The sequence below is a fragment of the Nesoenas mayeri genome, assembly GCF_963082525.1.
Source record: "Nesoenas mayeri genome assembly, chromosome: 11".
NCBI classification, from domain to species: Eukaryota; Metazoa; Chordata; class Aves; order Columbiformes; family Columbidae; genus Nesoenas; species Nesoenas mayeri.
This window is the reverse complement of record NC_137563.1, coordinates 13,742,291-13,757,550: the sequence shown is the minus strand read 5'-3', so window position 1 is coordinate 13,757,550 and position 15,260 is coordinate 13,742,291. Positions and strand designations below refer to the sequence as shown.

General features: G+C 45.0%; 1 protein-coding gene across 1 annotated transcript in view; it reads left to right on the top strand.

The window, feature by feature from the left end:
• Positions 1 to 7,115: 7,115 nt before the first annotated feature.
• RFX7 (regulatory factor X7) overlaps positions 7,116 to 15,260 on the top strand; it is a 51,986-nt gene continuing 43,841 nt past the window's right edge. The window contains exon 1 of the mRNA XM_080350864.1: positions 7,116 to 7,525. Coding sequence (XP_080206990.1) covers positions 7,380 to 7,525 — 146 coding nt within the window. The 5' untranslated portion in view covers positions 7,116 to 7,379. The remainder of the gene's footprint in view (positions 7,526 to 15,260) is intronic.

The following is a 15,260-nucleotide window of genomic DNA, read 5'->3' as shown; positions in this document are numbered from 1 at the left end:
TGTATTATACCTAAGTTATGTTCATAATGAAGAGCAAAGATGCATCCATAAATACATGTACGAGACTGCTCTGTACATAGAGAACAGATGATATTTATTCTATATTAATTAATATTGCATGCAGAATTGCCTCCCTCTTTAAATATCTTTAACATCCTTTTTTTGGAATCTATATGCACACATACAGATTCTTTTGCTTTGACAGCTCACTACTGTATTTTATCTCAATTCAACATAGGTGGTCTTGGTTTGTTCTTGTAAGTACTATCTTGTGTATCTTCAGTCTAAATGCCATTATTGTAATTCTACTTTCTACTTAAATCAAGTTAATCAATTGATTTAATTAATTTAAAGATGGAAAGCAAACAATGCTATGAACCCTCCTGAAATTTGGGAGTTAATAGTTCAAGTTTGACAGGATTTGGATCTTTAGGTGTTGGTTTCGCTGGCCATCACCCTTTTGTATAGTTTGTGTTTTCTTAGCCACTTGTTTCAGACTAACATTACACGTAAGGATGAAATGCAGCCACTGCTGGGATTCTGCTGTTCCCTGTAACTTGTTCAGAAATACTGCTTGAGACACGTGGTCTTTGCCATTGTAGTCGTACAGTGGAACATTTCTGCCTTACAACTAGAGCCACACATAGATGCTGCTAAAAACAAAAAAGCAGTGGCACTATCATGGATATTCAAACACCATTGCTTTAAGGGACACTTGAAACGAAACTAGGCCAAAAACTTGACCTATTTTAAAAGACATGGCAATCTGTTCTTTTAAAAAATCATTCACACTTCACTGAGTCCTTCTCTCTCTCCTATACCATGAAAAATATCATACAGTAGCAAGATTCAGAATTCTTCTATCTCTGTACAGTTTCCCATACAAATATTGCAAGCTGAATTCTCTGATTTGACAATTTAATTTTTCTCCATCGCTGGTCTTGAGAAAGAAATCATCTTAGAAATTAGCAAATGCATAAATTGAACTAATTAGCTGTAGCTAACTAAAATTGCTACATCACTGTACTTTGTCCCTAGCGTTAGCTGCTTGTGGACCCATTTGACAACCAAAAAGTCTTAGGATCCATAAAGGATTTTTGCTTCTAGGAACTTCCCTGTTTTGAATTTGAAAACCAGGAGCAGTGAGCCATATTTCTCAGTTATTTTGTTGTTTGAAATCTGGCTGTGAAACTCTATTTACTTTGTGTTGGACTCCTGCCAGAGGAGGCCTGGTTTTAGCAGACGGTGGTGGAGCGGAGGCCAGACGTTTCCTGCTGCATCCTGCCGAGGCACTGATAGCACTGCTCCCAGGCACAGGCAGCGCTGCCTGCAGCAGCCACCGGTGCTGGAGGTGCAAGGACCGCTGGCCGAAAGGTTGTGAAGAGCCTATGATGCAGCCCTGGGGGCAAAAGCCTTTGTGGTCAAGAGGGTCCTGTCGTGGTGCTCAGAGGTGGTGGAGGTGCCAGCCAGAAGATGAGCAGGGGCAGGGCTGGAGTTTTGACCAAGAAGAACTGAAGTGTTAAAACCAGATGGACATATACCAGTGTGAGATGTGATTGCTTTGATCTTTGACCGGACACCCCAGTGCATTTTCAGGGATATAGAGCTGCAAGAAGAAAGACAAAATGGGAGGCTATGGCATTTTACTGTTGTGTGGGTTTACCTGTCTGCTCTATGGGCACAATGTGCAGGTAGCATTTTCCTTTCCCCCCATTTCTGGGGAGCAACTTCTATGAGAACGAAAATCTTCAATGTGTCCTCAGGCTGGTGTTTGATCTTTCAAGACAGTGCCTGCTTGCACTGGGAATCAAAGGGCAGTGCCATAATTGCAAGAGTGTGTGTATTGCTGGATCACTGCCTTGCCTATTTGCATACAGGAGAAAATGCAAACAAATTTCTCAGGAGGCTGTAGGACTTGGAAATCCTCCAGGATTCCTTCAGGCAGCAGTAAGATTAAGGACATCCATAGTTTATCTGGGGATCCAGAGCTTGGATCAGCATAGCTGAAATTTGGGGCTCCTGTGCCACATGGCTCCGCCTTTGGGGACTGGGTGCTCTCCCTTCCTCTGTTATCAGATACCTGGAGCCACTGCATTACTGCATGAGGCTTATTTGGCTCATGATTTTGTACAGGTGGCAAGGCCCCTGGGACATGCAGCTGGCCTCTCCTTGCACTCAAGCCATTCTGCTGGTACACAGTGTTTAGTTTTGAACACCTGTGCCTTTCCAGTTTACCACTGAATCTCAAAAGGAAAAAAACAAACAAACAAGGAAAGACTGAAGTGTTGATTTCTTTGTTACATGAAACTTGCATATATTTCTCTCTCCTTGGCCTTAATTCTGTCAGAAATGCCCTAAAACCAAGCCTCTGGGTTAGCACAAAAGACAACTGACGAGATCAAACGTGCGTAGGAGTCTGATTGAAAATATTTTTCCCCTAACTTCTACCTGCAGGAGAATAAAATATTCAACAACACTGAAAATGGAAGGATGCCTCTTTTTAGAACCTCAGTCAAGGATCAAACTTTGGTATTTCTTTCAGTGACAGCCCTTCCTTCCTACTCATCAGCCTTGTACAGGACACTCTGAATCACCACTTTCATGACCTACTGTTCCCTTCTAAGTAGTTTTCTTAGGCTGTGGTAGTTGATGCCTTTTTCTTCCTCATTGACTTCTTCCAGCTTGAAGACAAGCATGCAGTGTATAGGAACATCATACTCACAACTTTTCCGAGCTCAGCAGCTGAGCCCATTTGATATTACATTGAGACAAAGATTTATTTTACAGAGGAATCAATCTACAGAAATGAAAACTTTCAAACTACCTGTATCATCAAAGAGCCTCAATGGACCTTGGGAATTAATCTGCTTATCATGACTTACAGAATGCCAATGGTCTGTGTATTACCCCAGCAAAATGCCATACTCCTTGTCTGACCAACCATGGCAAGCTACAGGCAGGCTTGTGTGAGCCTGGGCCATTCCTGTCTTGCACCTGATGATCACCTACATCTGCACAGAGTAAGGGCTCCATACCCGTTTCATTAGTGCCTTAAAACTGCCTTGCAGAGATGTAAATGACTCAATGGATGGCAAAGCAGACAACTGGAACTGTGGTTGCCAAGAAAACTGCTGTAACTAGTTAGAGTGGTAGGACACGTGACCAGAGGGCCTAACTCAGACGTCCCTACCATTTTTTAGAATGTTTCCCATTATTTGCCAGGTCATGAGACTGCCCACCACACAGCCCTTGCACCCGCTTAAACACATACTGCAAGATCCAGCAAAGCTTGGCAAACTCCCAGTCAAGCAGGCTTTCATTATCATTAAAACAGCTCACTTCTCACTACTAGGCTTGAAAACAGCCTGGCTTCTCCTGTCAGTTGGTATGATACCAGTTTGAAGATTTTCTAGGTAAAATTTTTGGTTTTGTTTTTAATACTTGAAACCATAAAACCCAAAGTGTCCATTAAAATTGGTTAGGTGAATTACTAGTTATTGCACTTTCATTTTACAGGTGCTATGCATGAACAGAGGTAACAAAACAAAGAGAACCAGAGGGAGATGTCTTGGGCACAGCTCAGGATTCACGGAGACAGATACCACTAGGGAAGGAGAGTTGCAAAAAGGCATCAAAATGGGGTTCACTGAACCAGCGTTTAAAGCTTTTGGAAAGTATATTACTTTAGCAAGCCTTTAAAGTCAATTATCCTCACAGAATATATTTTATGTTTGTCTTGAGGATAAAGATAGCGAGATTTCATTATTTATCTGCCTCATACCTCGGGTTAGTCTCTGAGCGTGCAGGTCTCTGGCCCTGTGCTAGACAAGAGGCGGCAGATCCCTCTCCACGGACAGAGGAGTGGGAAGAGCTCCCTCCCCTCAGTCTGGCTGCTTGCTGGAGAAAGGGCAGCAAGACATTCCTTCTTGAAAGCTTGAAACGCTGTATTCCCCAACTGCCAGAGACAATTCGTAACAGGGAAGAAAAAAAACAAAACAAAGCCATGCTGAAGTTCGGTAGAGAAAATCCTGGAAAACAGGTTAGATAGTATGAAAGCACAACGTTTCCCCACTGAGAGGGCTTATGTTAGATCTTAAGCTCCAGAAATGGAGGAGAAATAAACACAACTTTTGGAATTAACCTAGCAAAATGGAGTTAGCTCCTACCTGTCACAGGACCACATGGTGGAGATTGTTTTCGTGCAGACAGCTGGCTCTTCCTTTCTCTTTTCAAGATCATCCTCTACTGAATATATCTGTCTGGCACAGCAGGCTTCTAGTGTTTTGAGTTAGAAAAGACAAGAATTTTAGTGTCTAATACAGCAACATCAGTTTCTAGATGAGCAAACTCTGTCTGCAGAAGGGGAGAGGAGGAGAGAAGGCCCCTGGCCTAGCTGCTCTGAGCTCAGCTGCTGCGCTCTTCCGTCAAAACATACATTTGGGAAATGGAAAAGAACAAGTAAGATCCTGGTCAGGTTTCTGACAGGCTTAAACTTTCACACCTGCTTCCATTTACAGTAATGTGACTTAATATTAACTCATTTTTATTACTTTTTGTGTGTTTGTTATACAGTGCTGACCAGGAGCTCAACCTCTGTGTCACGCGAAGGTGTTCAGAGCTGTTAGGTGCAAGAACTCCAGCAGATGGTTGTCATGGTCCTCGGTGGACATTCCCTGGAGGTCTTCAGTCAGTCCATCTGAGTTCAGGTTTGTCAGAGGATTCTCCTCAGTGTCTTCAAGTTAATTCTGTCAGCACAAGTTCTTTGTTTATGCAATTATTCTGTTTGTGCTTTGCTTTAGTTGTGTATAACCAAGTAAACTGCCTGTAAGATGCCGCCGTTTTTCCTTCAGCCATTTTGCACAGGAGTCAGCTAAAATGCCCTCCATTCATGGGCCTACCTACTGCATAATGGGAAAAATTCCTTAGTTGGCATTAAACAGGCCCGTAACAAACCTGTGCCAAACCCTGTGCTCCGTCGCACTGAGGGAACACCAGGAAAGTACCAAGGGGGGATTACTCCTAATACAGAAAAGGCTCTTGAAGAGCAGAGTGTGGGCCTCTGCTCTAGCTATACACAACACAGCCCCATTTATTTCAACTATCATGCTAGGGAGAAAATGTTAAACTTTTCTTTACTGCTAGGCCTGAGGAGGAAATATCTTCTTTACACCAAATGGGACCCTGATCCTATTTTGGGCCTCTATGCCATCTTATTTTGGGCCTGCTACTGAAACCCAGTAACAGAAACAGACTAACACTTCAAAGGCTTCACACCAAAAATCCCACAGAAAAAGTAGTGATTTGTTTTGTTTTGTTTTAAAGCTGACTTGATGGTGAGATATGGAAGTACAGACATGGCTTTTGAGGCCCAGTGACCACTTCCACCACAAAAATGCAACCTTAAGTCTAGCCCACTCATTTAGTCTCTGTGTCAATTTAATCACATTCTGGGAACTAAATTGATTATGAACTAAATAATAAATTTGTCTTTCAATTCCTGGTTTAGACTGAAAGCAACACTGAAATGATGTATATTTTTCCAATTTATTGTAATAGACTATAACCCTGTGACTATGATGCACATCTGTTAAACTTTCTTCTGGTGTGTAGGCCCCTTGATTTTAGTCTGGGACTGATAAACACACTGGCCAGAACATTTTTAGGTTGGGGATCCCCATGGGTTAAGCTCTGGACAGTCAGATGTCACAGGGTCCAACAGAAGATCTCAACAGAGGCAACCCTGAACCCTGGCTGTGTTAATACTATTGGTATTAGGTGGAAATTGCCACAAAACTAGAAAACATCACCAAGGACATTCACCTCTGTCTTCCTGTGCCAGTTAACATGCTTATTGATGTAGTTTTCCTGCAAGAAGCATAGCAGTTAGGGATTTTAAATGGATTACTTTTCTCTATTTACTCCTGATTACAATTTTTACTGGTATTTTTCTCTTATTTTATTTTGGATGCCCTTCAGAAATTTTAAATTAAATTTTTAAAATGCTTTTAACAGGAGGCAGGAACAAGAGAGCTTAGTTTTTGTGATTCTGATGAGAGGTCTTATAAGGAGAAGAAAATCATCATTGTCATAGCCACTAATGTTCTGATTTTGGAGCAGTGGAAACTTAAGCGAAGATGTATTTTTGAAGTCTCTCTTTGGTTGGTGGCATAGTGATTTACAAATACTCATCTCCTAAATTTAGCAGTGCCATGTCTCCATGTGTGTATTTACATTATTAGTCATCTTCAGGCCCACATCTATGATCAGCATAGGGAGGTCAGTCCTCCTTCCTTGCGTACCACTGTCAGGAAGGGTACCTGTGCCTCCATCCCTTTGCCATGTGCTGCCCCAGCGGGCTGAGCCCAACAATTGTAAATTCCCATCAGAATGCTACCAGAATTGCAGTGATTGGGAAAAAAGGGGCAACACAGGGGGAGGCTGAGCCGCCTGGGCTGTTCATGAAAGCTGGGGGTCAAGGCCCGTGGGACTAATGCCACCACCGACCCACTGATGTGCAGGGGACACACAGGAAGGCAGAGGACACGGGGTGGCCCTGCCCCCACCCCGTGCCATGGCTGCCTTCCTCAGGGTCGAGTGAGCACCGAGGAATTCATTATTTTTTAACAAGCAAGCACTTCAGGAGCGCTGCCCGAGGTGTGAGGCCGGGGAAGGCGCGGGAGCACCCGGGAGGAGCCGGGCGGCTGCGGTGCAGCCCGCTGATGTAATGCTGCCGCAGCTTCACGTGTCTCAGTGCGCAGATCCGCGCTCGGTGCACTCTATGTAAATCATGCACAACTACGTGTATTATATATATCTCTATCTATAAAAAACGTACACACACACGTATGTGTTATTTTCGCCGCCAGCGCGCAGCGGGGGCCACCCCCGCAGAGCCGGGCCGCTCCGGGAGGAGCCCCCCACCCCGCGGCGGGGGCCCGCAGCCCGCGGCCCGGGGCTATCGGAGGGGCCGCCTCCACCGCCCCGGCTCCGGCTCGCCACCGCCGGCCGCGCCCCCGGCCTCGGCCCCCTCCCCGGCGGCGGCGCGGGGCGGCCCGTCTGCTCGGGCAGCGCCGAGCCTGCGCACTCGGCGCCCGGGCGGGCACGGCGGCCGCGGGGCGAGGAGCGGCGGCGGCGCGGCGCGGGGCGGGCCGGGCCAGGTGCTGCGGAGCGGGGGAGCGCGGAGCGACCCTGCGCGGGGGCGGCGGCCGGGCCGCCATGCGCCTTGCCGAGGGCCGGGCTCGCCATCCTGCGGCGTAGCGGCGGGACGCGGCTCGGCTCTCCGCCCGTGATGTCCCCCGGGCAGCGGGGGAAGGCGACTCACTCAAGGGCTGCGGCAGAGGCCTAGTGCGCCCAGCGCCGCTCCGCGTCCCCGCGCCCCCATGGCCGAGGAGCAGCAGCCGGAGGGGCAGCCGCCGCGGCGGCTGGCCGGCACCCCCGCGCCCGGCGGGGCCCTGCCGGCCCTGGTGCCGGGGCTGCAGGGCTGCGAGGCCAGCGCGCTGCAGCACAAGATCCGCAGCTCCATCTGGTAAGGGCCGGGCCCCGCTGCGCCCCGGGCCGGCGCTCGCTCGGGTGCACGGGGGGAGCGGAGCGGGGGTGGGGGCGCTGCGCGGGCGCGGGGGGGGCGCGGCCCCTTTGTGCCAGGAAGCGCGGAGCTGCGCGCGGAGCCGCCTGCCGGCCCCGTCCCGTCCCCCCTTCCGCGCGGAAAACACGCGTGGCCGCGGTCAGGTGCGCCGGTTGGGCGGGCCGGGGCGCGCGGCGGCTGCCGTGCCCGGTGCTTGTTATTTTGCAGGCGTGAGGCAGCCAGGCAGGCTCCGTGCGCAGCCTGCGTGTGCTCAGCGGTAATGGGAGCTGCGAAGCCGCTCTCCTCGGGCGGGCGGGCGCAGGCTCACCTGCTGGAGGCATTTTGATTACTCGGCATCCTGTACGGCCCTCTGTTTTTACCTTGGTTTTTTTTTGACGTTCACATGAGACCCCCCAGCACAATGTTGATGCAGCAAGGAATGCAGAGTGTTGCAGTAAGGGTGCGTTTTTCCAGCCTTCCTGTAAACCTCTGTGCTTCTCAGTGCCCAGTCTGGCAATTGAAATGCAATTTTGACTGAAACTTGTGATGGTGGTTTGCAAGTTTCCGCACAGGAATCCGGTTTGTTTTGTTTTTCTAAAAATAGAAACAAAATTAATAGTAAACTAACATTTTATTTAAGAGTATTTGGGGGAGGTAGATTGAGTTTAGCTTGCCCTGCAAATAAAATATTCTGCTTTTAAAAAAATATCTGTGAGAGCCTATTGTAGCATTTATATTTTCTGTATGTTTTTAAAAGCTGCTTTTGGCTGAGAGGGCTGGTAAAGTGTTGTGAAAGTTGGGAGTTATAAATATAGGTTGCTCATATGTAATGTTTTCCTTTATATATACACACCATATATATATTTACATACGTGTGCTCATCCTCATAAGAACATACTGATCTAGCTTGCATATTGCTCCGTATTACAGTTAGATTTTATGGTTGGATTGATGTAGCTATGAAAGAAAGAATCTAAATATAATTTTTCCTTCAGATTCTTTTATTGTATGGCATACTGAATTTGCATTTGTTGTTTGGTTGTTGGCTGTTTTTAATTCATTGTCCTTAATCCACACTTGCTACCTTTTGTTTTGGTTTTCTCTGCAATGTGACCCAGAGAAGGAATACAAACTGCAGAATTTCCTGTCTATTTAGATCACACAATCTTCACACCCTCCTAATTTATTGTGGTATTCAGTGATGGCCTTTTTGTATTTTCTTCTCTTTCAATGAACGTGCTGTTTGGAAATGAGCCTCAGAGAGCATGTTTACATTGCATTCAGATTAGGTATCATGTCCAAGTTGAAGACAAAATGGCTACTAAGTAAAACCTCTGCTTTTATTATGGGTTTTCTTTTCAAGGAAAAAGAGAGTGTATGTTAACCTTTTAAATGAAAGCTGCTAATTTAATTCAGGTAAACTTGATGAGTAGCTCGAGCCTGCACTGGGTACAAAGGAATGCAGCGCTTTGGGGGTGTAAGTGGCTGTCCTGGTGCCAAGCGCCTGTGACCAGCAGAGGTGTTGGCAGCACCTTGCAGCCCTGTGTCCTGCTACTCTGACAGCCGTTCCTCTCCTCCGCAGGACTGTTCCTCCCTGGAACTCACTTCCTGCACTGTGTTGCCACTTCCTTGCTGCTTGCAGGCAGTATCCCTTCCCTGCAGGTTATACTGGTGAAATGCACTATTTGAAGATAAGATTATTTTTTATAATAAAACCTTTTATTTGAATACCTTAAAATCTTTTGTCTGGAACTACTAGAAATTCTGTGTTTCTGTATTGCAATCAAGCGGTCTTCATTTCAAGCTGGAGTTGAATGTTAATTTGCATCTTCACGTAGATGCGGTGGTTGTTTGTGAGCAGCAAGGATGAGGAGCATTGCCAGGGAAGTCGTGCATTCCACGCTTGGAGTAAACTGTGGAAAGTCTCCTTCTGTAGTTGCCGTTTGGATCTGCCGTTCTGTTCAGCAGGTGCTGTGTGCTGGTGATGCATAAACAGTGGGAGAGATGGTGGAAGGCTGCTTGTGAAAATGGCAGTGCTGTGTTGTTAACAGGGACTAGGTGTAATGTGCAGAGAGAGCTTCCTCTTTTCTGCCTCCCCTCCTCTTCCTCTGCTCTTCCTCTGCCCCGCCGGTTGTGTCTGCTGGCAGGTTGGCGTGTTCAGTTCCTCTGCTTCCCAAAGCGTTTAGCACATCTAGATTAGTACTCTTCCGTATTGTTTCCGCCCCCCACCTCTTTTTTCCTACGGGTTTGTGCATACTGGATGTTTTTTAGTTCGTTGTTTTCTGGTTGTGTTTTTATTTTTCTTTAAGAATGGTTTCAGTTTTCCAATTGTCTTGTCAATGAAAACAGTAGTATAGCAAAATATAGCAGCTACTGAAATACTGGACTTGAGGATCACAAACAAGTCTGTGCTTGTCCTTCCACTCTACAGACGAATATAAATATAGTGTGTGATGCAGACCTCGCATGGAACAATGAGTTACTTGTTATCTCAACTCATACTTAATTTATTCTGTTCATTAAATTTAAATGTAGTTTGATAGAAGTAGCTTGAGTAATTGTGAACATGCCTTAAAATGAAACAACAGGTTAAGTCCTGCTGGTTAAAATTGCAGACGTGGCCAACATATGTACTGAAGACTTAAAAATGTTCTTGTTAGGAGTCCAGTCTGGGTTTTGAGTTTGGTTTGGGGTTTTTGTCTTTGTTTGTTTGTTTTTGCATATGAAGTGACTATTAGTTTGGACTGAGGTGGAGAAGATAAGAGTCACTTAGCTGTTCCTAAAAACAAATCAGGAAGTATTTATTTGCATTGTAATATCACATACAGGTATTTAACTGCTGTTTGGTTACAATAATTGAAGTTCATCACTGTCTAACTGTATTTCTTTCCTGTCTGCCCTACTTGTACCCATCCAGCAAAGTGGTGTCTGTTTTTGTTTCATGTTGCGTACATGAGTTGCTGAGGCAGTCAGATGTGTTCTTACGGTGTCAATGAAACAGGCAGAAATAATATTAGATGTCTTTTCCCATTGACGGATTAGCAGTCTAGACGGGAGAACACGTCTTTGGAAGCCCAGCCGGGCTGATTAGTGTCAGGTTGGGTGGGTTTGTGAGTTGCCCCGGTCTTGGCTGGCCACTGGGCCTTAGTCTGCCTGATTTTATTTCCCTCTAGATTCATTAAAGCTTTCATATTTATTAATAGCTTTTTGTCCAGACGTTAGAGCCCGAGGCGGGAAAACCTCTCCAGTCAGCTGTCTGAGCCTATAGACTAATGGGGTTTCAATTATTTCCTTCGGGTGAGGGTACTGTATTTCCAAACGTGTTATTTGTATATGATGTTTCTGTACACAAACACGTGGTGGTGAAGACACAGTCTACTCAATATTACATTAAGTTGCCAAAGAATATCCTGTGGCTGAAGACAGCCAGTGGTGTTCGTACGTAGAAGCAGTGTGGCACAAGGACTGAGGTGCGGAGATGACCGAGGGAGGAAGGTGTCGCCTGAGGGTCTGCTCTTGCTGGCGTGAAAGAAAAAGACCAACAATTCTAGGCAATTTAATCCCTCTGCTCACTGTTTTAATCTAAAATCCAGTCTGTAGCAGTGAACACTGTAGGAATGGATGCCTTTGTTTTCTTGCTCACTGTTGTGAGTAACTGGTGATGATTCCTCAATGAGTACTTGTTTACTGTTGTAAATAGTGATCTCGTGCTTGCATCTGTGTGCGGGTTGGCCTCAGCTTCTTTCACCCTGCCTGCATCTTGGCTCTTTTTGTCCCAAAGGCATCTGTTAGAATTTGAATATAATAATTCTACTTGAGAGATTAATTTCTCTCTTCCCCCTCCCCAGTAGCTCATGTGTAAACCAAGCTGAAGACCAGGTGGCATGGAGTGGCAAAGACAAACCATTGCTTTTGTAGCCATTTCAGCTGGATGTGGATGTGGGTTTCAGATCCATAATTTTTGTCCTCAAATCACTCTTCTAGCTAGAAGTTGTACTGGAAAACCACATGAGCTAGGCTGCACAGTGCCAAAATTATGTGTCCTAAGGCCCTGTTTGTTTCATGTTGAAGGGGGAGTAGGAGATGACTTGTGCCCTTGTTTTGGGCTCTTGGTATCATGCTAGAAAAACAAATTAGCTGTTTGTAACACCAATATTTTAAATTTTTGGAAGACTCTGTTCTTTCTTATGACTTAAATAATTCCTGCTTCCTCCCGCAATTGCATCCATCACTCCTCATTAGGCATTGTCAGCAAGTGTGGATCGTCACTTAGCTGTTGGCAGAGCAAATGTTCCACAATTTGGGAAATGCCATTGAGATTTTTCATAATAGGAATTGCTACTTATTTGTATGGTTAGGTCAGCAGAAGAAATGATCAATAGCCTTGATATTTTTAACAGAATACCTGACAATGAAGAGAGAAGCTCTAGGGGTATGTATTTCAGGCTCTTTGCAAATGCAGGTGCAAGCACCTTTCTGGTAGTTTTCTTCTGTGGTTGAAATTCCTGTAACACCCTTTATGAATTTTTTAAAACTCAGATTTCTTTGAGTCAGTTTGGTTTAATCTATAGACCAGTCCATCTGCATTTACTCTTTTTCAATTTTCTGTAGCTGAGGAGAGGGAGAAAGGGAATAAGAGCAAAGGGAAAAAACCTCTATATTTTGTTAAATGATCTGTCAAAATTGCCTGGAGAACTTAAAGTTTCTTGTAACTGATTACAGACTCTTTGTGGTTATTCTATGTCCCCAGCCCAAAATGCACCAGCCACTATTCCCTCCTTCATCCTGGTTTATTAATTGTTGGAGATGGGAAAAAAAACTTATAATTCTTCAATAACAGACTACTAACTATTGTGAGGAAGAACTAATAATTATCATTGACAGGCATACAGACTGCACTCACTTCACTAAGTCTGTATAATGTCAGAAATGTGTTTACCTCCTTTGAAAACGTGCTTTGAAGCTCTTGACTAAGAGATCTCGTGTAAAACTGCAAAACTTTCTTGTCCCTACGCCAGTTTTCCCTGGCTTGATGGTTCCATTGTTCACAGGTGATGGTGAGACTTGCCTGTCCTGAATGTGTTTCCTGGTGTGGTGTATAAGCAGTCAAATATGTAGGAAAAAAATTGAGCTGTGGCCCATATTTTAGAGTAGTTCTTGATGATTTCGGGGGAGGTCAGGCTTCCTTGGGCAGAGCATTTAGCAGCATGTCATTCTCCTTCACACTCTGCTTCCCCAAATGGATAGGAACAGAAAGTGGAATTTGTTTCATTTGGCTCCATCTGTTTCTGTACAAGTTGGTCAAGGTAGCTCCTTTGTAGCCATTGTGGAGAAAAATGCACTTCTGAGGTGAGGGCCATCTCCTAGAGAAGGCATTTCCATAAAACAATCCATCTGATCACTTTATTTGCCTAATTTTCTTTTACTATAAACAAATTCTAAACTGCGTGCCAGGGCCAAACCATCTGTGGTGCAGACCTCTTGAATTGGGTGAAATAAATCCTGCAGCATTTGTCATTTTTTTCAACTTGATTTATTTTCCTGGAGGATGGCCGCTGTGTCCCCTCCATGGGTTGTTTTGGAGATCTTCCATTCTCTTGAACAAGGTCCAGGTACGCCCTTTATGACCACACATTCCTGTATGGAAGTAACCCTCCTTTTGGAAGGAAGCCCCCATGGAAGAATTGCTTCTCACCGAAGTGGCTTTAAAAAGCATGTACTGTTCCCTGCTGAAATGGCTCCTGTTGCTGGTGGAGAAGCTGTCCCCCGTGCAGGAGCGGGCAGGTCAGCAGCCGGCACCGCCAGATCGGCGTGGGAGGAGAAGCAACTTTCCAAACCGGGGCACGGCCACCACAGCGGTAGAGTTTCTAGGTCAGCAGGTGTGGAAGCCAATTTGGTCCACAGGCGTTTTTACACGGCTAGAAAATAAACCTGGATAAAATGAACGCTAACCTTTATGTAACCTTTTGAGAATGGAGTTGAGGTTTTATTGAATATCCTGGCGCTGAGTTGGATGGAATAGCTTTGCAGAAAAAAGATCTTTGTAAATGTGCTTTTAGGAAGAGTGGATTTTTTCACTTTTGCTCCTGGGTTCTGTTTGTCTGTGTTTCTTGAAACAATAGGATCTAATAAAGTATATGAGAAGAAAAAACAATATTCAAGTAATAAAAGGTTTGGCTAAGTTTTACTGCTGTTTATTTAAAATGCATAGGATGCATTAAATTGTTGACTTTCCAGCATCAAACATATGTAATTCCTTGTTTCATAAACATTTCCACTGCAGGAGTTCCCTTCGTTGACGTAAGTCAGACAGTGTGACATCATGATTCAGAGCAGAATTTCTAATGAGCTCTTAATAAGATCAGAATTGCAGGAGTGTCATCCCAGGCCTCCGTAGCTGGGTCGCTTGCCATTTAGGACAGTTCTGTTTGATTTGTGTGTGTGTGGATGCCATTGGCGGGTGCGAGTCCAACTGTCTACCTGAAAAGAACACTTAGAACCACTGCCCCCCCACCCCTAATTTTGTGGGTGCCATATAAATTAATCAGGAAAAATACTGTAACTGAGTGAGATGACAGTACTGTTCAGGTTTGGGTGATCAGATTTCTACTGAAGCACTGATTAATCTTTTAATTAATTGGGGCTGGGTGTGATTTTGTTAGTCTTTTTGTGTTTGTGTGTTATGTGTAGTTTTGAGAGCAGGGGTTGAGCGTAATGTTTTTATACAGATCCTATAACTTATGTATGTTGCCTTCTCTTGTTACTCCACTCTGCCGCTTGCCAAACAGAAGTATTTGGAGAGAGGCCAGAGCTGCAAAATTCAGATCAGGATCCAAATTTGGATTTTTGGTTCAAGTCTTTCTAATATCTAATATTTCAAAACCTCATAGACAAAAAAGGAAATTCTTATTTTTAAACTGTGAAGGCGAGGAGGTGAAGGTAGCTTTCTAGCTTGCCTCTGGTGCAGTCCAGATAGAATGCTGGACTGCATGTTTGAAAAGTTATCAGTAGGTGATTCAGAAGGTAAATTGAATAGATGAAAATGCAGCGAGTGCTCTGTCATCCAGAAAGACCCCAACCAGAAGGCCAGAAGAGATTGGTACTTTCAAGCCAGTGAGAAGAATCCTCCAAAAAATCTAAGAATTCTGAAAGCACTGGGGTGTTTTGTTGTGTTCCCTCAGATCTTTGAGAATTTTGAGGGTCTGTTTTGTTTTGTTCTAAATGGAGTTAGCTGGTATCTCAATTTTAATGCTTTCTTGATTTAATGGAAAAAGGATTATCTGTCATCAAGTAGGATGCTTGTTATCAGCTGCTGTGCCATCAACAGGCTTTCAGTAAGCTGCCAAGTGTTTTCTGTTGTTGAATGTTTAATCATTAAGACACTGGAAAAAGCATTCAAAACTTCCCGGTATTTTCCCTGTTGCTTGTTTTCGATTGCTTGTGGTTGCTGCAGCGACATCGTACCAGTTGGAGGGTGGAGAGGCCGGGTGTTGCTGCAGGCGGGACCCCCAGGATGGATCTTTACGTAGCGCTCAGGCCGTGTGAGCTCTTATTTTTTTCTGATTATAACCTCTAAACACACTGCGGGACACAGTGTGTGGCGATTGCAGAGGCGGGGGTGCGTCTACAGACGTGGGTCTCTCAGGGTGTACCTGTGCTCCAGAGCGAGGGGTCCTGCTTAGTTTTTCCCTGGAGCTGG